The sequence below is a fragment of the Entelurus aequoreus genome, linkage group LG20, assembly GCF_033978785.1.
Source record: "Entelurus aequoreus isolate RoL-2023_Sb linkage group LG20, RoL_Eaeq_v1.1, whole genome shotgun sequence".
NCBI classification, from domain to species: domain Eukaryota; kingdom Metazoa; phylum Chordata; class Actinopteri; order Syngnathiformes; family Syngnathidae; genus Entelurus; species Entelurus aequoreus.
Genome location: NC_084750.1, coordinates 17834187 through 17860614, shown reverse-complemented (window position 1 = coordinate 17860614; position 26428 = coordinate 17834187). Strand labels below are relative to the sequence as shown.

The 26428-nt window shown below is 38.2% G+C and overlaps 1 protein-coding gene across 4 annotated transcripts in view; it reads left to right on the top strand.

Annotated features, from left to right (window-relative positions):
- Nucleotides 1-26428, top strand: part of LOC133635988 (sodium/hydrogen exchanger 3-like) — a 54711-nt gene that overhangs the window by 27224 nt on the left and 1059 nt on the right. For 2 of the 4 annotated variants that reach the window (XM_062029540.1, XM_062029542.1), the window contains 12 exons: nt 6546-6848; nt 10864-11024; nt 14373-14451; nt 14530-14707; nt 14782-15002; nt 19105-19307; nt 19387-19476; nt 22411-22481; nt 22550-22679; nt 22750-22895; nt 24248-24371; nt 24440-24613. In XM_062029540.1, coding sequence (XP_061885524.1) covers nt 6546-6848; nt 10864-11024; nt 14373-14451; nt 14530-14707; nt 14782-15002; nt 19105-19307; nt 19387-19476; nt 22411-22481; nt 22550-22679; nt 22750-22895; nt 24248-24371; nt 24440-24613 — 1880 coding nt within the window. Of the gene's footprint in view, nt 1-6545; nt 6849-10863; nt 11025-14372; nt 14452-14529; nt 14708-14781; nt 15003-19104; nt 19308-19386; nt 19477-22410; nt 22482-22549; nt 22680-22749; nt 22898-24234; nt 24372-24439; nt 24614-26428 lie in introns of all 4 variants that reach the window. The other 2 variants (XM_062029539.1, XM_062029541.1) reach the window with 1 other exon arrangement.

The window sequence follows — 26428 nt, the reverse complement described above, 5'->3', positions numbered from 1 at the left end:
TAATATCGGCAGGCCGATATTATCGGACATCCCTCGTAAAGAGTAAAAAAAAAAATCTGCCCATTTTACCACTGTTTTTTACAGGAAAAAAAAGTGGCAGCTTAGTTGCCAGTAAAATATTGTACTGTAAAATATACACTACCGTTCAAAAGTTTGGGGTCACCCAAACAATTTTGTGGAATAGCCTTCATTTCTAAGAACAAGAATAGACTGTCGAGTTTCAGATGAAAGTTCTCTTTTTCTGGCCATTTTGAGCGTTTAATTGACCCCACAAATGTGATGCTCCAGAAACTCAATCTGCTCAAAGGAAGGTCAGTTTTGTAGCTTCTGTAACGAGCTAAAGTGTTTTCAGATGTGTGAACATGATTGCACAAGGGTTTTCTAATAATCAATTAGCCTTCTGAGCCAATGAGCAAACACATTGTACCATTAGAACACTGGAGTGATAGTTTCTGGAAATGGGCCTCTATACACCTATGTAGATATTGCACCAAAAACCAGACATTTGCAGCTAGAATAGTCATTTACCACATTAGCAATGTATAGAGTGTATTTCTTTAAAGTTAAGAGTAGTTTAAAGTTATCTTCATTGAAAAGTACAGTGCTTTTCCTTCAAAAATAAGGACATTTCAATGTGACCCCAAACTTTTGAACGGTAGTGTATGGTGTTTTTTTATTTATTATTATTTTACAACATATTACTGCAAATAGAAATACAGTACCGCTGTTTAATTTTATTTTGGCTACTCAGATGCCAGTTTTTTACCATGATAAAATGTGGTACCATAAAATCATCAACCGAGGACTTTACAGTAAAAAAATGACAACAAAAAAAAAAGACATAATTTTACTGTAAAAAAACAAACATTGGTCGTTTTTTCCCCCAACTTACAGTAATATGGTGTAAAAAAAAAACTCCCTAAATTTTACAGTAAAATCAATTGGTTGCTTTTTTTTTAGTGTACAATTTGATGGATAACTTGCTTCGAAATCATAAGTTAAGCAGATATTTAAGTATTTATTTGGATTTGGACCAACAAAGTTAGATAATATAATATTTCTTGCAATATTGGACAGTAATACCTGTAGTAAGAAAGTAGAGAAAGAAAATATTATTGAAACATAATATTTCCAGGCTTTTACAGGCCATATAAAATGACATGGAGGGCCGGATTTGGCCCGCGGGCCTTGAGTTTGACACCTGTGCACTAGACACACCAGTGAACTTGTTTATAGATGTACAATAAAACTCCTCATGGGAGGTTGCCATTTGTTCTATTTGTTCTATTTGTCTTTGTGACATGATACAATGCACATCAATGAACATATCAGACAGATTGTAGCCAAAGGCTGATTTCCATCTGCATCTCATTGCAAAGAAACATTAATTCAGCGTTATAGTGAGTTGTATTTTTCATGCACTTATTCTTGCTGTATTTATCTGGCACAAGTGGAAAGCCGGTCCCTGGAAACAATACCTACATTAAACCGGTCCGTGGTGCAAAAAAGGTTGGGGACCACCGCTTTAGGGGACCTCTGACGGTATGGGAACAAAAAAACATGTCCCCTAAAGGGAAACTTTTTTAAATGATAGTCAGATCCATTCTGAAGATGCTTAAGTGATTTTTTTATTACATTTTAAAGTATGATTGACACTCAGAATGTTCCATCCTTCTATATATGGTAGTTGGAGTTGCAGACAACTTCATTACTGCTAAATAGCAGTTTTCAGTCATGTCACAGAAGATGCAGGATTTGCTTTAACATTTAAGTGGTGAAACTTCCTATAAGAGGACAGCTGTAGTGCTGTATTCTGACCATCATGTCACATTTACTTTCAACTTTTTTTTTTTTTTTTAAATAGTCCTCTGTAGTCACGTACAAATTTGTGTGAATTATGCAAAATGATTTTAATTTGGTCCCCATGAACCATATTAACTCTTTTTCCTCAGGGTCCCCAGTAAGAATGATCAGCACATTACTTCATCAATCCAGAGATTTAAAGCTAACTGGGCAGTGGACATTTTACACCATTTTTTATGCCTCCACAACCTGTAGAAAGGGTGGTCCCCACAAGTCATTAACAAAAACTTGGTCCTCATTCCAAATGATAACCAGTATGTGTGTGTGTGTGTGTGCGGGGAATTTGATGCGTCGTCAGTTTCTGAGGATTGTTTTCATAGACGCTATCAAGCAGTGATTTGTCATTAATGATGCACCTCCAAATCTATTTTTAGCTCACTTAGTCATGACATTGTTTGAAAATGGTTATTTTGATATGTACAGGTTGTTCTGATTGTTAGATCCATATTATATTTTATATTTTTCAGTTATCCTGAAGTTGAACTGACTTAAAGGCAGTGGTGTGCCGTCAGGGGCCAGGAAGGCCTTCTCTGCTGGCCTAATCATGATCATAATCAAAGATAAAATTATTTGTTAATGTACTTTCCTTGAATATGTAAAAGTATTCATATTCTCTTCATGTCATATTATGCTCCTTCCAGTGCTGTTGTTTTTTAGTTTTAGTTTGTATACAATCAGAATTCAGCTAGATTATGTTGCTATGCTGTGCGAAATCTGCCAGAGGCCTTCAGAATCAACAATGTCCGTGCACTGTAAGTGAACGGCCACATACAGTTGATAGACAATTGCGATAGCCAATCAGATCACGAGTTGTTGTCAGCAAGGCCTTCTAGTTGGCCTCACGTTGATCGTGGCATTTACGCGTCCTGTGATTGGATACTCACCGGGACCGCTAGCGGATGAATATGAGAACACATACAGTTGATAGACAGTTGCGATAGCCAATCAGATCACAAGTTGTTGACAGTAGCCTATCTAGGCAGCCTGATGTTAACCAGACTGTGATTGGATATTCACTTGTCATTCCAAAGTGAGTATCCATTCACAAGTTGCAATTTAGCAGGAAGCCAGTGGCCTAGTGGTTAGAGTGTCTGCCCTGAGATCGGTAGGTCGTGAGTTCAAACCCCGGCCGAGTCATAGCAAAGACTATAAAAATGGGAGCCATTACCTCCCTGCTTGGCACTCAGCATCAAGGGTTGGAATTGGGGGTTAAATCACCAAAAATGATTCCCGGGTGCGGCCACTGCTGCTGCCCACTGCTCCCCTCATCTCCCAGGGGGGTGAACAAGGAGATGGGTCAAATGCAGAGGACAAATTTCACCACACCTAGTGTGTGTGTGTGTGTGTGACAATCATGGGTACTTTACTTAATTTACTAGTTACTATGGTAATCAAATTAGTTACTATGGTCATCTAATTAGTTACTTTGGTCATCTAAGTCACAGCAGTGTGGGTGGGGAGCGTTTCCAGAGTGTTTTCAGAGCGGCCAGCCTGAATTGTGGGTGTCAGGGACAGACGCGGAAGGGGATTTTTACAAGAAAGTTGTAAAGCTCAGTGATATATCACATATATCAGATTGTAGGTGTTTTTTTTGTGGTTTTTTTACCCTTCGCGTTCATATTTTGCTGTGTTTGTTGCGTTACGCTTGATTGTAAAATATGCCAATCGACAGGGGGTGTGACGTTCATATGTTGTCAATATTCAGTGTTTTATCGTTCATAGTTAATATTGTAAATCCCACATTCTTTATTTTCATGTACATTCCGGGTGTCTCATTCAGTAAAAAAAACATAAAATGTCACTATAATTTTTTAAGGCGGTCTTCCAAAATAGAATACATTCATTTTTGTCCTCAAAATTTTACACACAGTACCCCATGATGTGATATTTTTTGCAAATGTATTACAAAAAAACAACAAAAAAATCACAAGTACATAAGTATTCACAGTATTTGCTCAATACTTTGTTGATGCACCATTGACCGCAATTACAGCCTCAAGTCTTTTTGGGCAGTTTGGCCCATTCCTCTTTGCAGCACCTCTCAAGCTCCATCAGGTTGGATGGGAAGTGTTGGTTCTCATCCAGGATGTCTCTGTACATTGCTGCATTCATCTTAGTCTAGTCCGGGAGGTGACCAAGAACCTGACGGTCACTCTGTCAGAGCTACATCATTTCTCCGTGGATATAGGAGAACCTTCCAGAAGGACAACCATCTCTGCAGCAATCCAGCAATCGGGCCTGTATGGTGTAATGGCCAGATGGTAGCCGTTTCTTAGTAAAAAAGTTGGCCAAATTGCACCTGGAAGACTCTCAGACCATGAGAAACAAAATTCTCTGGTCTAATGAGACAATTATCGGAGTGTTTGGTGTGAATGCCAGGTGTCATGTTTGGAGGAAACCAGACACCACTCATCGCCAGGCCAATACCATCACTACAGTGAAGCATGGTGGTGGCAGCATCATGCTGCGGGGATGGTTTGCAGTGTCAGAAACTGGGTGATAGAGGGAAAGATGAGTGCAGCTATGTGCAGACACATCCTGGATGAACACCAATACTTCCCATACAACCTGATGGAGCTTGAGAGGTGCTGCAAAGAGGAATGGGTGAAACTGCCCAAAGATAGGTGTGCCAAGTTTGTGTCATCGTATTCAAAAAGACTTAAGATTGTAGTTAAAGGACCGCTCGCCTGTGCATGGGTTGGGGACATCTCTGCGCTGCTGACCTGTCTCCGCTCGGGATGGTCTCCTGCTGGCCCCACTATGGACTGGACTCTCACTATTATGTTAGATCCACTATGGACTGGACTCTCAATATTATGTTAGATCCACTATGGACTGGACTCTCACACTATTATGTTAGATCCACTATGGACTGGATTCTCACTATTATGTTGGATCCACTATGGACTGGACTCTCACTATTATGTTAGATCCACTATGGACTGGACTCTCACAATATTATGCTAGATCCACTATGGACTGGACTCTCACAATATTATGCTAGATCCACTATGGACTGGACTCTCACAATATTATGTTAGATCCACTATGGACTGGACTCTCACTATTATGTTGGTTGCACTATGGACTGGACTCTCACAATATTATGCTAGATCCACTATGGACTGGACTCTCACAATATTATGTTAGATCCACTATGGACTGGACTCTCACACTATTATGCTAGATCCACTATGGACTGGACTCTCACAATATTATGCTAGATCCACTATGGACTGTACTCTCACAATATTATGCTAGATCCACTATGGACTGGACTCTCACAATATTATGTTAGATCCACTATGGACTGGACTCTCACACTATTATGCTAGATCCACTATGGACTGGATTCTCACTATTATGTTGGATCCACTATGGACTGGACTCTCACTATTATGTTAGATCCACTATGGACTGGACTCTCACAATATTATGCTAGATCCACTATGGACTGGACTCTCACAATATTATGCTAGATCCACTATGGACTGGACTCTCACAATATTATGTTAGATCCACTATGGACTGGACTCTCACTATTATGTTGGTTGCACTATGGACTGGACTCTCACAATATTATGCTAGATCCACTATGGACTGGACTCTCACAATATTATGTTAGATCCACTATGGACTGGACTCTCACACTATTATGCTAGATCCACTATGGACTGGACTCTCACACTATTATGCTAGATCCACTATGGACTGTACTCTCACAATATTATGCTAGATCCACTATGGACTGGACTCTCACAATATTATGTTAGATCCACTATGGACTGGACTCTCACACTATTATGCTAGATCCACTATGGACTGGACTCTCACAATATTATGTTAGATCCACTATGGACTGGACTCTCACGCTAGATCCACTATGGACTGGACTCTCACAATATTATGCTAGATCCACTATGGACTGGACTCTCACAATATTATGCTAGATCCACTCGACGTCCATTGCACCGGTCGCCCTAGGAGGGGGGTCCCCGCATCTGCGGCCCTCTCCAAGGTTTCTCATTGTCCCATTGGGTTGAGTTTTTCCTTGCCCTGATGTGGAATCTGAACCAAGGATGTCGTTGTGACTTGTGCAACCCTTTGAGACACTTGTGATTTAGGGCTATATAAATAAACATTGATTGATTGATGAATTGAGCAAAGGCTCTGAATACTTATTATGTAGACCACAAGGAAGTGTTTTAATTGTAGATTCAAATCATAAAAGTCCCCTTAAAGTCATGCTACAGTGTGATTGAACTTAAGTTGTGTTTTTAGTTGTTATCCAAGTGTTGGACTCCTATTTAATGCAACATCTTAACCCAGTAACAATGAACCCCAAACTGACATAAATCAACATTTTCACCCACTGATTGGGCTTGATTATTAATCCATAAAGTCAAGCAAGCTTAACCAAAAGTGACTCTTTAGTTATGCAAGAATATTTCTGGGCATTTATATACGCAGACACGCTGGTTAATTATATGCCAAGGAGAAGTTAAAAAAAGTTGATCATTTGCAAATTTTGCAACCTCATTGTTTTTGGGTTTTATGGGTTAGTTTCAATGTCTAGTCTGGCTGTGAATGCTTGGAAATAAACATCCTCCTTGACCTTTCTAGAAGCAAAAATGTGTTTATTTACAAATATCTAACTCTCTCACTGTCCTTTGTTTCCCCAGTCATCGAGGCCAACCATCACGTGACCAACATCATCCCAGAGAGCGCCCTGCTCATCTGCTTCGGCTTCATCCTGGGCGGCATCATCTGGGGCGCAGACAAGGTGCAGACCTTCAAGCTGACCCCGACCGTCTTCTTCTTCTACTTGCTGCCCCAAATCATCCTGGATGCGGGCTACTTCATGCCCAACAAGCTGTTCTTCAGCAACATGGGCACCATTCTGGTCTACGCCATCATCGGGACCTGCTGGAACGCTGCCAGCCTGGGGCTGTCGCTGTGGGGCTGTCACATGGGAGGAGCCATGGGTAAGTGTCAAATATTGTGTGATTTCTTCGATTTTTCCCGTAGTGGACGATCAGTGAATAAACAGCATTTTTTAAGAGAAATAAACAGTATGTTAGAAGTGTGTACCAGGGGCTCTTAACCATTTTGACCTTGGAGCCAACGTTCCCTCTAAGGTGCGCGCCTGTGCAATTGCGCACTGCTCAAGCGTCCTCTGCGCAGGGCAAATCTATGCCACGCACAAAATCAAATTAAATTAAAGCTGCAAGCAGCGTTGGTCGGGCCCGCATATTTGGCAGGTGCTAGTCCTAAGTGTCCAAAAACTTTTGTCTACTGTTAGTCCTAAGTGTCCCAATACTTTTGTTGACATCAGTACAGTGGTTCTATTAAGGCTCGTAAAATCACAGCAGCATTATCAGCGCAGCGGTTCTTTGAAGGCTCGTAAAATCAAAACCGTAGCACTTATCCAAACTCTTTGAGTATCCGTCAATCAGAAGGGTTCAATCTCTCTCCTGTAGTAGTTTGAAGCCGAAACGACAAACGCGCTCATAGGAGATAATGTTTGATGTTTGGTGACCGGTTTTAACAAAAATTTAGTTTTGAAGGAGGGATTGCAAACTTCATGTTGATTTTTGCTGAAGGGTGTCAATCTATGAAATGTAGGTCTAAGTGAGACCTACATAGAGGTTTTTGTTTCATGTCTCTAAGACGTTCCTACCGGAAGTTACAAGCAGTTTTGTCTGTGTGTTCCTCTGAGGAGCAGTTTTGTCTCTGTTTTATTCAAAAATTGCACTAGAGCGCAAATTTGAGCTTTGGGGTTCGTTTTTTTATTAGATCGCAATTTCCACCAGTCCTGAGGTGTGTGAAAAGTTTGGTGAGTTTTGAAGTATTTTAAGGGGGTCAAATTACAGCTCAAATAAGCAAAAATTAGTGTTTTTAGTCATTTTTAGTCTTGAAGGGGAAATTGCCAACTTCCTGTTGGTTTTTGCCCAAGGATGTTAAATTATGAAATGTAGGTCTACGTCAGACCTGTTTCATGTCTCTACGACCTTCCTAGTGGGAGTTACAGGCAGTTTGTTTTTGTTTTTTCCTAGGAGGCGCTAGAGCGCAATTTTGAGTTTTTTTTTTTTTTTTTTATTAGATGGCAATTTTCCCAGGTCCTGATGTGTGTGTCAAATTTGGTGAGTTTTGAAGTGGGTCAAATTAGAGTTTTTTGTGCCGGCGGAATAATAATAATAATAATTATACAGGGTACATGCGAACCCTAATAATAATAAAACCTTACAAATTCAATAGGTCCTTTCGTCCCATTTTGGGATTCCTTTGACAATGGGCCGTGCGGGCCCTAAAAATAAGCGCATAACAATTTTCGACACACGGACACGACAGAGAAAACAGTTTTCGTCATCATTGTTCAAATATTGTAACGTCTGTCGAGACGCTTTGAGGACATGAATTCCATCCATCACTTTACTGAGCAAAACTCTTTATTGTCGGCCATAAACACATCACCAAAACATTAGTAAAAAAAATGTATATCTAACAAAAGTGGTCATTTTCTGCAGTACAAACCAGACCAAAAGCAACGTTGTTATATCAACAGCAGCCGCTCGCTCTTTCTCACTTGCGCCAACACATGCACATATGGCACTTAGCCAGTGATGCGTTTACAGCCACACAAAAAGTCGGACAACTCCAACACCACACATAGTGCCATTCGTCGTTACACTATGATTTACCAATCAAATGTGTGCTTATTCTAATGTCATTTATTAGGAATCTTAATTTATAAATATTAATCATGAAATGCTGTTAGTATATTAAATAAATACTCATAAAAATATATTTTTTACAAACAGGAAGTTGCAGGAATGTACACATGATCCCCTGCTTACATCTCATTGTGCAACATGTGAATGTTTTAATGGGAACTAAATGCAATGTCTGAAAGGGGTACAAATTATTTCCAAAGCAGGACCTCCACCCAGACAAACAATACAAGTACATAGTTCATGAAAGACAATATTTTTTGTTATTGCCATTGTAAGTGGGCCTAAACACTTATATTAGAAAAGAACCTCATGGAAATGACTGCTGTCATTTGATTAAAATGATAAGAGAATGTTGTCTGTCTGTCTGTGTTGGCCCTGCGATGAGGTGGGGACTTGTCCAGGGTGTACCCCGTACACCCTGGACAAGATAGGCTCCAGCACCCCCCGCGACCCCGAAAGGGACAAGCGGTAGAAAATGGATGGATGGATGGAGATGTAACTTGTTATTTAGTCAGGTTTGGGACAGGTGTGCTGCTAGTGTAGCCACACTGTGCACGTCTGATGTTGCTCAAATGGGCTCCACTGAATGCTCAGGGAGTTTTTGCGTTTGCTCACACACATGAAAAATTAGAGGGAACATTGCTTGGAACCCACTCATATATTAGCACTTATTTAATAATCCTACTTTTGATGTTAACCATACTCATTAATTATATCTAACCCTACTTACAGTTTACAACAGAGGTGTCCAGGTCGTTTTCACTGAGGGCCACATCGCAGTTATGTTTGGCCCCAAAGGGCCCTTTCTAACTGTGACCATCAGGCACTTTAACACAATAAACAATTAAAAAAAATACACAGAACAACCAAAAAAAATAACAAAATACACTCAATTTGCCCAAATTTTCCTTAGCTTTGGACCAACAATCAGATAAATTGTGACTTTTGTGTGAAGTATGTCAACTGTGGTGGCTGCTGCTTCTCAAATATTAGCATATAATAGCATACAAACCAAGGTACTTAAGAATCGTAATGTTGAATATGTTTCCTATATGAAAAAAACATCTCGCAATATGCATTTTCCTGCATCTGGATCATTCCAGACGCACCATCACAACTCTGCCGAGCCTCTCACAGTGCACCTTCAACATGCTAAAAGTAGGTTCTGTCGTCTCGATCTCGCTTAACTATAGCCAAGATAAGGTGATACATATCATATTTAACAACATGACAAAAAGCCACAGATTGGATCAATCTGATGTCATAAATGTGGAGGAAATGAGTGTCTCCACGGTGACAGGCACTTTTGCACTCATTATTAATTGTACACGCAGTCTTGGCCCATTTAATAGCACACACAATTTTAGAGTTTTCACACGCTATTTAGCAGGTATTATTTGGAAGTAATAGTAGTACTATTTCTGTTCCGCCGCTCCCAGTCTGCGGAACGCTCTCCCTGACCACCTGAGGGCACCACAGACTGTGGATGCTTTTAAAAAAAGCTTAAAAACCCTTCTTTTTTTTTTAAAAAGAAAACCTTTTTTTTAGATGTATGCATACTAGTTCTAGCTATTAGGCTGTTCTACTTTTTATTTAATTTTTTTAAATTATATTTTAATTTTAATTTAATTTTAATTTTAATTTTAATTTTAATTTTAATTTTAATTTTAATTTTAATTTTAATTTTAATTTTAATTTTAATTTATTTTTTATTTTATTTTTTTAATACACTGTAGCACTTTGAGGTTGTTTACTCAATGTAAAGTGCTTTTTACCAATAAAATCTATTATTATTATTATTATTACTAGATCAGGCACGGTTTTGTTCTCTTTTTTTTTTTTTCATACTGTTCTTACATTTTACTGTTTTTTTGTTTGGTTTAATTTGGACAATTCTGATACACTCTCATGGCACAGTGGTTGGGAACCGCTGCATTATAGAAATATTTGCTAGCGATAGTTTGAACTCCCAAGTTTTGCCCTAATTATAGGCAAAGTTTTGCACTAATTGTAGTTTCAACAACATATTGTACCACGCTTAAGGTTTTAGAAGTTCCACTGCGTTTTAACAGCATACAAACCAAGGTACTTAAGAACAAAGGTACTTAAGAATCAAACTGTGTGACTTCACCTGTCTAATGAGTTCATGGAAGCGATTATATTATATTTGAAAGTAGCAGTCCATACCTTCTTGGACGGTTGTACAATATCTATCATCAAGCCCTGATTAAAGTCCAACTGGAAGTAAAACAGGTTGTTTTCGCAGGTGACCTGGACATCGGCCTGCTGCAGTATCTTCTGTTCGGCAGTCTGATTGCTGCCGTGGACCCGGTAGCGGTCCTCGCCGTGTTTGAGCAGGTCCACGTCAACGAGGTCCTCTTCATCCTGGTGTTTGGAGAGTCCCTGCTCAACGACGGCGTGACCGTGGTTCGTATTAGCGCTCTCAAACAGACCTATTTCTTACAGTGCTTATACAATTCCGTTTTTTTTTTAAAAAAGTCTTTTGCTTGGCCAGCGTACGTTACACCGTGAACTCAATGAACCTTTCCCAGGTGGCCTTGAAACCGCATCAAAGCAAATTCAACCCTCAATAAAACCATATAAAATCTCCTCATTGCTCTTTAGTTTGACTCCATCAGCATTCCAGTAGGTGCATTATTGTGCTCACAAAGTTTCTTTTTTTTGGAATGATTAGACTGTGGCGTACCACAAGGCTCCGTCCTTCGACCCCTGCTCTACAAGCTTGACCAGGGGTGCCCACACTTTTTCTGCAGGCGAGCTACTTTTCTGTACATGTGGAGGGGCTCTACCTCATTCATATATATCATTTATATGGATTTATTTATGAAAGAGAGGTTTTGGTTAACAAGTTAAAGGTGTTTAATGATAATACAAGCATGACACATTCCTTTCTTTCATGAAGACAAGAATATAAGTTGGTGTATTACCTGATTCTGATGACTTGCGTTGATTGGAATCAGACAGTAGTGATGATAACGTCCACATTTTCAAATGGAGGAGAAAAAAAAGTCCTCCTTTCTGTCCAATACCACATGAAAGTGGTTGCTTTTTGCAATCTTATTTGTCCAGCTTCCATACTCTTTTTTTTTTTAAATAGACTTTACAAGACATACATTGTAAAGATAGGAACTGTGCAGTCGGTCTTTAGAGTTTTGACGGCAGGTACAGCGCGAGAGTCTGTTGAAATAAAAAGTGTTTCTCGCCTTCCTGTCGGTCATTTTTTCTTAATAATGAACTGGCAGCAGCCAGCGTCATCTCACAAGACCCTCGGGTGCTTTGAATGTCAATCAAGTGACGAAAGGGACGTCTTGGTAAAGATTGATGATGGCTAATTTTTAGGTCTATTTTTGGTTAGCGATTGTCATGATCTGTGGTCTGGATCATGTTTTTTGTTATTTTCTGTTAGTTTAAGACTCCAAAAGTTCCTGTTTTTGTGCATCCTTGTTTGTTTTAGTTTCCGTGGCGACTGATTAGTTTCACCTGCCTCATGTGTTCGCCAGTTAGTCGTCCTGGCGTCATTGCTTGTGTCATGTTTAGTTCACGCTGCTCGTTTCTTGCCACAGTAAGTTTTGTTTGTTTCATGTCCATAGTTCAGGCTAAGTGTTAGCGTATGTTTCCTGCTTTAAGTTTGATGTCCCTTAGCCTCTCGTGCAATCGGCACGCTTTCCTTTTGTTTTAGTTGCTGACTTTTGCCCTGTGTAGGATTTATTCATTAATAAATATGTTCCTACCTCCAAGTCCTGTCCAAAATAGTCCGTTTGCATCCTGGGAGAACAATCCTCGCAGTAAGTTGCGAAAACCCCCCCTGTTTTGACAGCGATGGACTGACACACCCGACCGGTACCTCGCCATTGACTTAATGGGCACCCATTAGATTGATTGTCCTCACACACGGCAAAAAGTGAAATCTAAGTAAGATGAAATATCTCAAATAAGGGTGATATTTGCTTATTTTCTGTCTGATAAGATAATTCTTCTCACTAAGCAGATTTTATGTTAGAGTCTTTTACTTGTTTTAAGGGTTTTGATCCTAAATGATCTCAGTAAGATATTACAGCTTGTTGCTGAGATTTGATGACCTATATTGAATAAAACATGCTTGAAACTAGAATATCAACTGTTGCAAAGCTGTGTCATCAACACTCACAAGTAGAGATGTCCGATAATGGATTTTTTGCCGATATTCCGATATTGTCCAACTCTTGATTACCGATTCAGATATCAACCGATACCGATATATACAGTGGTGGAATTAACACATTATTATGACTAATTTTGTTGTGATGCCCCGCTGGATGCATTAAACAATGTAACAAGGTTTCCCAAAATAAATAAACTCAAGTTATGGAAAAAAAATGCCAACATGGCACTGCCATATTTATTATTGAAGTCACAAAGTGCATTATTTTTTTTAACTTGCCTCAAAACAGCAGCTTGGAATTTGGGACATGCTCTCCCTGAGAGAGCGGGGTAGAGGTAGCGAGGGGTGTATATTGTAGCATCCCGGAAGAGTTAGTGCTGCAAGGGGTTCTGGGTATTTGTTCTGTTGTGTTTATGTTGTGTTACGGTGCGGATGTTTTCCCGAAATGTGTTTGGCATTCTTGTTTGGTGTGGGTTCACAGTGTGGCGCATAATTGTAACAGTATTAGTTGTTTATACGGCCACCCTCAGTGTGACCTGTATGGCTGTTGACCAAGTATGCCTTGCATTCACTTGTGTGTGTGAAAAGCCGTAGGTATTATGTGATTGGGCCGGCACGCAAAGGCAGTGCCTTTAAGGTTTATTGGCGCTCTGTACTTCTCCCTACGTCCGTGTACACAGCGGCGTTTTAAAAAGTCATACATTTTAGTTTTTGAAACCGATACCGATCATTTTGAAACCGATAATTTCCGATTAGGGATGTCCGATAATGACTTTTTGCCGATATCCGATATTCCGATATTGTCGAACTCTTTAATTACCGATACCGATATCAACCGATACCGATATCAACCGATATATGCAGTCGTGGAATTAACACATTATTATGCCTATATATAACAGAAAGAAATGGGGGGAGGGAGGTTTTTTGGGTTGGTGCACTAATTGTAAGTGTATCTTGTGTTTTTTATGTTGATTTAATAAAAAAAACACACAAAAAAAACCCGATACAGATAATAAAAAAACCGATACCGATAATTTCCGATATTACATTTTAACGCATTTATCGGCCGATAATATCGGCAGGCCGATATTATCGGACATCCCTATTTCCGATATTACATTTTAAAGCATTTATCGCCCGATAATATCAGCAGTCCGGTATTATCGGACATCTCTACTCACAAGTATAAAACTACTTTTTTAAACTAATCATTTGTTATTTCAAGCATGACAAAAAAAAATCATGACTTTGACACAATTGTGTCTCATAATTAAAACAGATGACAGCCAAATGGACTTTGCTTTTTTATTTTCTATGAAACAATAGAAAATACGTACTCATATAGTAGTACAGTTGTTATTAGTGAGAATATACTTATTTTAAAGTATTTTTGGGTTCATTGAGGTTAGCTAATTTTACTTGTTTTGGAAAGTCTTGACAAGGTTCTATTGGCAGATAATTTTGCTTAGTTCAAATAAAATACCCCTAATTTTTTTATTTTTTCTTCTTCTTGTTTTTGAACACTGGCTTTTTGCAGTGCAGGATCTACTGTTCTTTAGAACCAACTGATTACCTCCTAAAAACCCGGCATTCTCCCTCTCTCATTTCAGGTGCTCTTTAATGTGTTTGATTCGTTTGTTTCTCTGGGAGGATCCCAGATTGATGCTGTGGAGATAATCAAAGGAATAAGTAAGCATATGCTCATGAACCAAGTCCTGGTATAAATCATATGCTGGGATAAATGGAATGTTCTCCCTTTGTCTCCAGTTTCCTTCTTTGTGGTGGCATTCGGCGGCTCCCTCCTCGGCATGGTGTTTGGGTTGCTGCTCTCCCTTCTGACCAGGTGCACCAAAAACATCCAGATCATCGAGGCGGGCTTCATCTTCGTGGTGGGGTACCTCTCCTACCTCACAGCCGAGATGCTCTCCCTCTCCGCCATCCTGTCGTGAGTACTCCCTTCAGATTCCGGGAAGTTCTTCACTTCGAGTCGAATGGATTTCTGATCTTGCGCCAATGCAGGATCGTCTTCTGTGGCGTCTCCTGCCAAAAGTACATCAACGCAAACATGGACGAAAGGTCCGTCACTACGGTCAGATACGCCATGAAGGTGATCGCCAACGGATCGGAAACCATCATATTTGTTTTCCTCGGAATCTCAGCGGTGGATAAATCCTTATGGGTGTGGAACACCGGCTTCATCCTCCTCACGCTGCTTTTTATCTTCGTCTACCGCATCATAGGTGAGATGTTAGCAGCATGTAAGGCAGTGTTTCTTAACCATTAGCGTGCCGTTAGGGCCCCTACACTGCAAAAAGTCAGTGTTCAAAAACAAGAAAAATGAGGGGTATTTTACTTGAACTAAGCAAAATTATCAGCCAATATAACAAGAAAATTCGGCTTGTCGAGACTTTTCAAAACAAGTAAAATTAGCTAACCTCAATGAACCCAACAATACCTTAAAATAAGTATATTCTCACTAATAACAAGTGCACTTTTCTTGGTAGAAGAAAAAGAGACCTTTTTGCTCAATATGTTGAAAAATATTCGTAAATTAAAAATGCTATTGCCATTATCTTGACATAATGATATGCGCTCGGCATCATGATTGAAATGATGACTTTAAAAAAGTAGTTTTATACTTGTGAGTGTTGATGACACAGCTTTGCAACACTTGATATTCTAGTTTCAAGCATGTTTTACTCAATATAGCTCATCAAATCTCAGCTACAAGCTGTAATATCTTACTGAGATCATTTAGGACCAAAACCCTTAAAACAAGTAAAACACTCTAACATAAAATCTGCTTAGTGAGTAGAATTAGACAGAAAATAAGCAAATATCACCCTTATTTGAGATACTTCATCTTACTTAGATTTCACTTTTTGCAGTGTAGCGGTCCACCAAAAAAATAGTGGCACAAAGCCTTAGTGGCAACCAGTTGTAATACACTAGTCCACCACTTGTGGCAGTAATGACAATATCAAACAAACAGAATAAGTCCGAAGCTAAAGATATAGATGTAGCGGTTGCCCTCCTGTGGGTTCTTCTGACACAAAGTGTCAGGTTCAAACATCTATTAAACAAGACACGAAGCAAGGAAATAAACAGAGACAGAATTCAATTTGGCTCAATTTGAGGAGAGACGCCCGGACACTGTACCCTTGTACCATACTTGCCAACCCTCCCGTTTTTAGCGGGAGACTCCCGGCATTCGGCGCCTCTCCCGATAACCTCCCGGCAGAAATTTTCTCCCGACAAACTCCCGGTATTCAGCCGGAGCTGGAGGCCACGCCCCCTCCAGCTCAATGCGGACCTGAGTGGGGACAGCCTGTTCTCACGTCCGCTTTTCCACAATATAAACAGCTTGCCTGCCCAATGACGTCATAACATCTACGGCTTTTAGAGAGTAGAGTGCACAACTGCGCACACAACAAGGAGACGAAGCAGAAGAACGAGGAAGTTGCAGACATGGCGACGCCGTCGACGAGCAAGATGAAGAAATACGCTTGCAAGTTCCAAAACGAATGAAAACAAGAATTTCAGTTCATCCAGGACAGTTCGAAGGGGAAGGAGTATGTTGCCTGTACATTTTGTAAAACAGACTTCTCCATTGAACACGGTGGCCGAAATGATATACTCAGACATGAACGGAGAAGTTAAACAGGACAATGCTGCCATCTACTGGATAGCCTCCGGAACACTAAAATTCAAGTATTTATTTTATTTATATGTATAATAAAATATATATATATATATATATATATATATATATATATATATATATATATATATATATATATATATATATATATATATATATATATATATATATATATATATATATATATATATATAGCTATAATTCACTGAAAGTCAAGTATTTCATACATATATATATATATATGTATGTATATATATATATATATATATATATATATATATATATATATATATATATATATATATATATATATATATATATATATATATATATATATATATATATATATATATATATATATATATATATATATATATATATGAAATACTTGAGTTGGTGAATTATAGCTGTAAATATACTCTCCTCTTAACCACGCCCTTAACCACGCCCCCCGCTCCAACCACGATATCGGAGGTCTCAAGGTTGGCAAGTATGCCTTGTACAGTGTCTCAGCACGCTCTGGCGAAAGATTGTATGCCTCCTCCTTTATTTGGACTTTCTCTGACCACATGTCAACAGCTGCTTCCAAAGGGGCTGGGTCGTAAAACAGTTCACAGAAAAGGTCGTAAAACAGTTCAAAGAAGAGGTCATAAAAGAGTTCAAAAAGAGGTTCGTAAAACAGTTTCAAAAAGAGGTTCGTAAAACAGTTAAAAAGAGGTCGCCTGGAGGGGAGTATGGTCCTGCTTCCTCTTCGCTTTTGTAGTTCTTGGGTCAGACAATATCTTTCCGTTGATTACAATATATGAACGAAATAGAAACACCTTCATGTTGCTTCCCCCCCTACACAGTGGAGTTTTACAAGCCTTCTTCTTGGTAGGTTTCAAAGACAGCTTTTGCTTCTCACCGGGCACTCAATGTAACAGAAAGTTTTTGTGATAACTTCGAAACAATTATTCTAACACAAAGATCCTTTTGTGAGCCCGGTAGCCTGAGGTAACAAGTCTTTTATTTTCATAGAGCAGTGTGGTTTTGCTTTCCAGCAAACTGTCTCTCGCTCTCATGCCTCTGCTCACAAGCGACTCCAACAACGTGTCTCGTGCCGGCTGCTGCTAATAAGGGCGACAGGTGATTAGATAACAAGCCCCAGCTGGGCAATCTACTCACATGCCGCTGTCTTCGAGGCCGGTCCTTACACACCTCGCTCCTCGGCAGGCCCGCACCGACGCCCCCCTCCACAGTAGAGAAGTTTCTTAAGCGCAAAAATGATGACTAAAGCGTTGTAGCTGAATTTTCATTTACACTTTGATTTTATTTGGGTCAAGAAACATATTTATTATTAATTTATTTTAACACAACAATGTAATTGTGTTTTTTTGTCAATTATTTATAAGGTTAGTGCTTATTTTTCCTATCAGCCTGACCTAAGCCTAAAGCACATGTTAAGGTAAAAGTTAAAGTACCAATGATTGTCACACACACACTAGGTGTGGCGAAATTATTCTCTGCATTTGACCCATCACCCTTGATCACTCCCTGGGAGGTGAGGGGAGCAGTGGGCAGCAGCGGTGGCCGTGCCCAGGAATCATTTTTGGTGATTTAACCCCCAATTCCAACCCTTGATGCTGAGTGCCAAGCAGGGAGGTAATGGCTCCCATTTTTATAGTCTTTGGTATGACTCGGCCGGGGTTTGAACTCACAACCTACCGATCAGGGCGGACACTCTAACCACTAGGCCACTGATGTCCTACTACTACTAATACTATAATTTATATGACCAAGTCTGGAGAAATACTATACAGAAACACACGTGTGCACTACTGGACATTGAAACCTCTCAACAGTGTACAAAACAGGCAATATTTCGGTACATTTAAAAATCAATTAACCCGCATCAGCATTTTAAACATACCTTACGTGGTACTGTCAAAAATTTAAAATAGTTGTAAAGAACATATTAAATGTGGAAAAATACATAAATACAATATTTGAACTTTTTCTTAGTGAGTAAAAAAAGTGAGAACCGATGATTTTCTCCGTTGGCCGGGTATGGCTCCGGTGCCTCTTACTGCTTTTTGCAAAATTACAACTTGTGATTGGATTCTCACTTGGGAGTGACAAGTGAAAACCCAATCAAAGTCACGTTTAGCGTGAGGCTACCTAGATGGGCTACTGTCAACAACTGGTGATCTGATTGGCTATCGCAACTGTCTATCAACGGTCTATCCGGCAGAATTCATACAGCGCTGGCAACAAGCTCGCTGAATTCTGATTGGATAAAAGCTCTAATGTTAAAAACAAGCTACACTGTAGCCTAATAAGACATGAAGGGAATATGATGAATACTTTATGGAAAGTAGATTAAAATGAACTTTTATTAATCTATGATCATGATTTATGTTAGGCCAGCAGAGAAGGCCTTGCTGGTTCTAACGGCACACCACTGTTAGATATAATTATTGAATAGAATTCAAATCTTGAGTAAAATTTACACTTTCCAGCAAACTGTCTCTCGCTCTCATGCCTCTGCTCACCAGCAACTCCAACAATGTGTCTCGTTCCGGCTGCTGCTAATAAGGGTGACAGGTGATTAGTGTAAATGTCGGGGCCCGAGGTCGGAAAGGTTAAGAACCACAAAAGTAATCAACGTAATAACTTTTTCTTTGGTTGACTGTACACAACAGGTGTGTTTGCACTTACCTGGATCATGAACAAGTTCCGCCTCGTCCCGTTGGAGGTCATCGATCAGATCATTATGAGCTACGGTGGCCTGCGAGGGGCGGTGGCCTACGGCCTGGCAGTGATGCTGGACGACAACAAGATCAAGGAGAAGAACCTGATGGTCTCCACAACGCTGATTGTCGTTTATTTCACTGTCATTCTTCAGGTGGGATGGTTCTTCACAGTCAAGTTAGTCTTCCTTCCCGCCATTTTTGCCTTCATGTGTTTGATTTTGTGTCCTGCAGGGGGTGACAATGAAACCGCTTGTCAAATGGCTGAAAGTCAAGAGAGCGGCCACCTTGGAAGTCACACTCATAGAAAAGGTTCAAAACAAGGTAATTGGTGTTAACAATGAGCAGGCGTGTCCAAACTTTTTCCACATTCAGCGGCCATTTTTAATATTTGATCATTTTTAACCAGATTGCATGCAGAGGCCTTTTTTTTTTTTTTTTTTTTTTTCTTTTTTTAACCAGATTTCATACAGAGGCCATTTTTAATATTAGATATTTTTTAACCAGATTGCATGCAGCTGCCATTTTTAATATTTGATATTTTTAACAGGATTGCATGCAGAGGCCATTTTTAATAATTGATATTTTTTAACCAGATTGCATGCAGAGGCCATTTTTAATATTAGATATTTTTTAACCAGATTGCATGCAGAGGCCATTTTTAATATTAGATATTTTTTAACCAGATTGCATGCAGAGGCCATTTATATATATATATATATATATATATATATATATATATATATATATATATATATATATATATATATATATATATATATATATATATATATATATATATATATATATCAATCAATCAATCAATCAATGTTTATTTATATAGCCCTAAATCACAAGTGTCTCAAAGGGCTGTACAAGCCACAACGACATCCTCGGTGTCGAGTGGGTCTGACATAATATTGTGAAAGTCCAACACATCAGCGAAAGTCCAGTCCATGGTGGGGCCAGCGGGAACCATCCCGAGTGGAGACGGGTCAGCAGCGTAGAGATGTCCCCATCTGATGGACAGGCTAGCGGTCCACCCCGGAGCAGAATAGAAAAGAAAAGAAAAGAAACGGCAGATCAACTGGTCTAAAAAGGGAGTCTATTTAAAGGCTAGAGTATACATATATATATATATATATATATATATATATATATATATATATATATATATATATATAATTAAACCAGATTGCATGCAGAGGCCATTTTTAATATATATATATATATATATATATATATATATATATATTTATATATATATATATTATTTTATTTTTTTTACCAGATTGCATGCAGAGGCCATTTTTAATATTTGATATTTTTTAACCGGATTGCATGCAGATGCCTTTTTTTTTTTTTAAATTTTTTTTTTTTTTTTTTTAATATTTTTTTTTAACCAGATTGCATGCAGAGGCCATTTTTAATATTTGATATGTTTTAAAGATTGCATGCAGAGGCCATTTTTATTATATATATATATATATATATATATATATATATATATATATATATATATATATATATATATATATATATATATATATATATATATATATATATATATATATATATATATATATATATACATATATTTTAACCAGATTGCATGCAGAGGCCATTTTTAATATTTGATATTTTTTAACCAGATTGCATGCAGAGGCCATTTTTAATATTTGATATGTTTTAAAGATTGCATGTAGAGGCCATTTTTATTATATATATATATATATATATATATATATATATATATATATATATATATATATATATATATATATATATATATATATATATATATATATATATATATATATATATATATATATATATATATATATATATAATTTTTTTTAACCAGATTGCATGCAGAGGCCATTTTTAATATTTGATATTTTTTAACCAGATTGCATGCAGAGGCCATTTTTAATATTTGATATGTTTTAAAGATTGCATGTAGAGGCCATTTTTATTATATATATATATATATATATATATATATATATATATATATATATATATATATATATATATATATATATATATATATATATATATATATATATATATATATATATATATAATTTTTTTTAACCAGATTGCATGCAGAGGCCATTTTTAATATTTGACATTTTTTAACCAGATTGCATGCAGAGGCCATTTTTAATATTTGATATTTTTTAACCGGATTGCATGCAGCGGCCATTTTTAATATTAGATTTTTTTTTTGAACCAGATTGCATGCAGAGGCCATTTTTAATATATATATATATATATATAAATATATATATATATATTTATATATATAATATTTTTTTTAATTTCTTAATTTTTATTTTATTTTTTATTTTTTACCAGATTGCATGCAGAAGCCATTTTTAATATTTGATTTTTTTTTAACCAGACTAAAGCTAACGCATGCATTTTAAGAATGTTTCTATATGTACTAGTTCTAAGTGGGTGTGGGTACTAAAAGCAGCTAGAACTATAATACAGACAAAACAAGCTATTAAAATGTTGGCTTTATAGTTGATAATTCCTACTTTTTTGCGGAAATTAGTCATTGTCATGTCCGGAATCAATTAACAGGGATAAACGAGGGAAGACTGTACATTATGCTCTTTTTGTTGTTTAATTTGTTGCACCTTTGTTTATCACCAAAGATAATTCACACACTTGGACAGTTTGGATACCCACATTAGACACAAATGTCCATTTTAGAGGACGTCGTTTAAACTAAATGTCAGAACAATTGTATCTAAATGATCACAAAACTTTGTGTTTCAATGAGTTTCCGGCGAGAAGACAAAAGCTGTCTTTGATCTTACCAAGAAGGCGTGTAAAACTCCACTGTGTAGGATGGGAAGCAACACGAAGGTGTTCTGTTTCGTTCATGTATTGTAATCAACAGAAAGATGTTGTCTTGACCCGAGATCTACAAAGCGAAGAGGAAGCAGGACCTGACTCCCCTCCAGGGACCTCTTCTTTGAACTGTTTTACGACGTTTTTTTCAAAAGTGATGGCTGTTTACGACCCTCGTCCCTTAGAAACAACTGTTGCCATGTAATCAAGCGTGCAATCTTTCGTCAGGAGCGTGGTGAGACTGGACAAAGAGTACAGTCCAGGCGTCTCTCCTCAATTGAGCCAAATTTAATTATGTCTCTGTTTAATTATTTGCTTCTTGTCTTGTTTAATAGATGTCATCAGTGTTTGAACCTGACACTAAACACTTACAGAATTTCCGTTTTTTTTCAGGTCTTCGATCACATGCTTGTGGCCATTGAAGACATCTCTGGACAAATTGGACACAACTACATGAGAGACAAGTATGGCAACACTTCAGTCAGAATTAAAACGCATTTATTTACCGCATTTTTTTGGTTTCGCTGTGCAGGTGGAGTCATTTTGAGGATAGGTGGATGTCCGGGGTTTTAATGAAGCCGTCGGCCAGAAAGAACCGCGACTACGTCTTCAAAGTCTTCCACAAGCTGAACCTGAAGGATGCCATGAGCTACGTGGCTGAGGTGTGGACGTGGATCTTTGGCTTTATTTCATATTCGCCGTGTTGACAACGGGATTGTTCTTGTGGTGCAGGGCGAGCGCAAAGGCTCTCTGGAGTTCGTCCGCAACGAATCCGCTTTTATTGACTTCAAGAAGAAGTTCGGGGATAAGTTCTCCGGGGTCATGCCCGACATCATGGCTGACATGGGGGACGATCACGGGGCAGTGTCCCCCGTGAGGTGAGCCAAACTTTTAGCTGCCAGCCAAAATGATGATGTGAATGCTGCTAGATCACATATACTGTATTTTCCAGACCATAGGGCGCACCGGATTATAAGGCGCACTGCCGATGAGCGGGTCTAGTCAGGTCTATTTTCATACAAAAGGCGCACCGGATTATAGGGCGCATTAAAGGAGTCATATTATTGTGATTTGTTTCTAAATGTAAAAGACTTCCTTGTGGTCTACATCAGTGTTTTTCAACCACTGTGCCGCGGCACAGTCTGGTGTGCCGTGAGAGAAGATCTAATTTCACCTATTTGGGTTCAAAATATTTTTTGCAAACCAGTAATTATAGTCTGCAAATGATGTGTTGTTGTTGAGTGTCGGTGCTGTCTAGAGCTCGGCAGAGTAACCGTGTAATACTCTTCCATATCAGTAGGTGGCAGCCGGTAGCTAATTGCTTTGTAGATGTCGGAAACAGCGGGAGGCAGAGTGCAGGTAAAAAGGTGTCTAATGCTTAAACCAAAAATAAACAAAAGGTGAGTGCCCCTAAGAAAAGGCATTGAAACTATGCAGAACGAAACTAAATCTGAACTGGCTACAAAGTAAACAAAAACAGAATGCTGGACGACAGCAAAGACTTACTGTGGAGCAAAGACGGCGTCCACAATGTACATCCGAACATGACATGACAATCGACAATGTCCCCACAAAGAAGGATACAAAACGACTGAAATATTCTTGATTGCTAAAACAAAGTCGATGCGGGGAAATATGGCTCAAAGGAAGGCATGAAACTGCTCCAGGAAAATACCAAAAAAAAAGATCACAAACGTTTAATTTTGGATGCAAATAAAGCACAAAGCATAATGCTAATGTTAGCCTGCTAACAGTTAGCATGTGTCAAGTACCAAGTTATAAGACTCTGAGAAAAAAAAAAATAGCATGCTAGAATGTTAACGTTCACATGCTAACAGTTAGCATTTGTCAAGTACCAAGTTATGAGTCTGAGACGTTTGACTGCAAAATTGGCTAAAAAATAAATAAAAATAAAATAGCATGCTAACTGTTAGCATGTCAAAATTGGAAAGTGCACTTCTGCTAATTGAGGCATCTGAAAAAAGGCCTGCAAGATCAAAAAAGTTTAATTTAAGATGCAAACAAAGCATATTTTGTTAGGTTTGTTGAAATCCTGTGCTTTTGGGGGTTGGGGTTCCACTTATTCCAAATTCCTAAACTCAAAGGCGGATGTAATATCATTAGGAAAAAACACGCCTTAAACTTGGCAACGTTTGCTGCTACTTTTTGCAAATGCTGCGACGGCGTGATAATAATAATAACCACAACGCATCTGGTTGTGTCCCACCAGGAGAGACCCCGTGCCCTCTGTGAGCCTGGAAATGCACGAGCAGACCATGAAAGGCGTGAGGGAGGCGGAGGACATCAACAGTCACCACCTCCTGCAGCAACACCTGTACAAGGGCAGGAAACAGGTACCCGCCTCTCTGCCTCACTTGAGCGCGGTCCCGCCTCTGACCTCCCCGCCTTCTCCGCTCCGCAGCACCGGCACAGGTACAGCCGGAGTCATTTCGAGGTCAACAAAGACGAGAACGAGGTGCAGGAGATCTTCCAGAGGACCATGAGGAGCCGTTTGGAGTCTTTCAAGTCTGCAAAGATGGGCGTGGCGCCGCCAAAGACCATCAGCAAGCACCAGAAGAAAGAGCAGCAACCTAAGGTCACTTGTCATTCAAAGCCTGGTGGTCTTTTAATGTGAAAAACATCTTTAAAAGGCATTTTTTGAAGTGAAAGTTGAATATAATTACATAACTTCATGCATATTACACACAAGGGCCTCCCTAACGTGCATGTAATGACAGGGCGCTTCATATTAGAGTTTTACTGCATACATTTTCCTAACCCCTTCCTGCTCCATCACTAATAATAATTCAAGTTGGTGTTTATCTGTAGTAAGGAAGTGCAATGACGCATCCGTCCACTAGAGGGAGACACAGCAGCTTAAAACATGTAACATTAGCAGAGAGAACAGAAACACAACAAAAAATAACAACACATGTTTTGCCAATGAAGGGAGGGGGCAGGAAAGCCTTAAAAGGACTTCCTGTCCTAAATCCATGTAAAGGGAACGAAAGATGTGCCAGAAATTCTCTGTTTTTAATTTATGTTAAATTTGTCGGATTTAAATGAGTTTGTTTTAGTACAAAACGTGCGTCAAATTCAATTGGACTTTTGATTGATTGATTGATTGATTGATTGAGACTTTTATTAGTAGGTTGCACAGTGAAGTACATATTCCGTACAATTGACCACTAAATGGTAACACCCGAATACGTTTTTCAACTTGTTTAAGTCGGGGTCCACTTAAATTGATTCATGATACAGATATATACTATCATATATACTATCATCATAATACAGTCATCACACAAGATAATCACATTGAATTATTTACATTATTTACAATCAGGGGTGTATCTCTCTGTCAAACACACCATCAGCAGCGTCTTCATAATTTTATAGACAAATGTCCGCCGTTTAAATATAAACAAAGACAAAATAAGAGCATCACACGCAAAAAAAATTGGAATATACCAATTTTGGGAGAAATTGTGTGCGAATGCGGAAATTGCTAACTTTAGCATGCTAACACTAAGAATTAGTCAAGTACCAGGTCATGACTATGAAGCGTACGTATGTAAAAAAAAAAACCAACAACTTAGCATCCTAATTTTAACATAACAGTTAGCATGTATGGAGTACCAATTTATATGACTCTGAGGTGGTCGGTTGTAAAATTGGCTACAAAAATTTGCATGCTAAAAATGCTAATATATATATATATATATGTATATATGTGTATAAATATACACACATATATATATATATATATATATATATATACACATATATACATATACATTTATGTATGTATGTATATATATATATGTGTATATATGTATACATATGTCTATATATATGTGTATATATATATATGTATATATGTATATGTATGTATATATGTATACATATATATGTATATATATGTTTGTATTAGGGATGTCCGATAATGGCTTTTTGCCGATATCCGATATTCCGATATTGTCCAACTCTTTAATTACCGATACCGATATCAACCGATACCGATATCAACCGATATATGCAGTCGTGGAATTAACACATTATTATGCCTAATTTGGACAACCAGGTATGGTGAAGATAAGGTACTTTTTAAAAAAAATTGTAAAATAAGATAAATAAATTAAAAACATTTTCTTGAATAAAAAAGAAAGTAAAACAATATAAAAACAGTTACATAGAAACTAGTAATTAATGAAAATGAGTAAAATTAACTGTTAAAGGTTAGTACTATTAGTGGAGCAGCAGCACGCACAATCATGTGTGCTTACGGACTGTATCCCTTGCAGACTGTATTGATATATATTGATATATAATGTAGGAACCAGAATATTGATAACAGAAAGAAATGGAGGGAGGGAGGTTTTTTGGGTTGGTGCACTAATTGTAAGTGTAT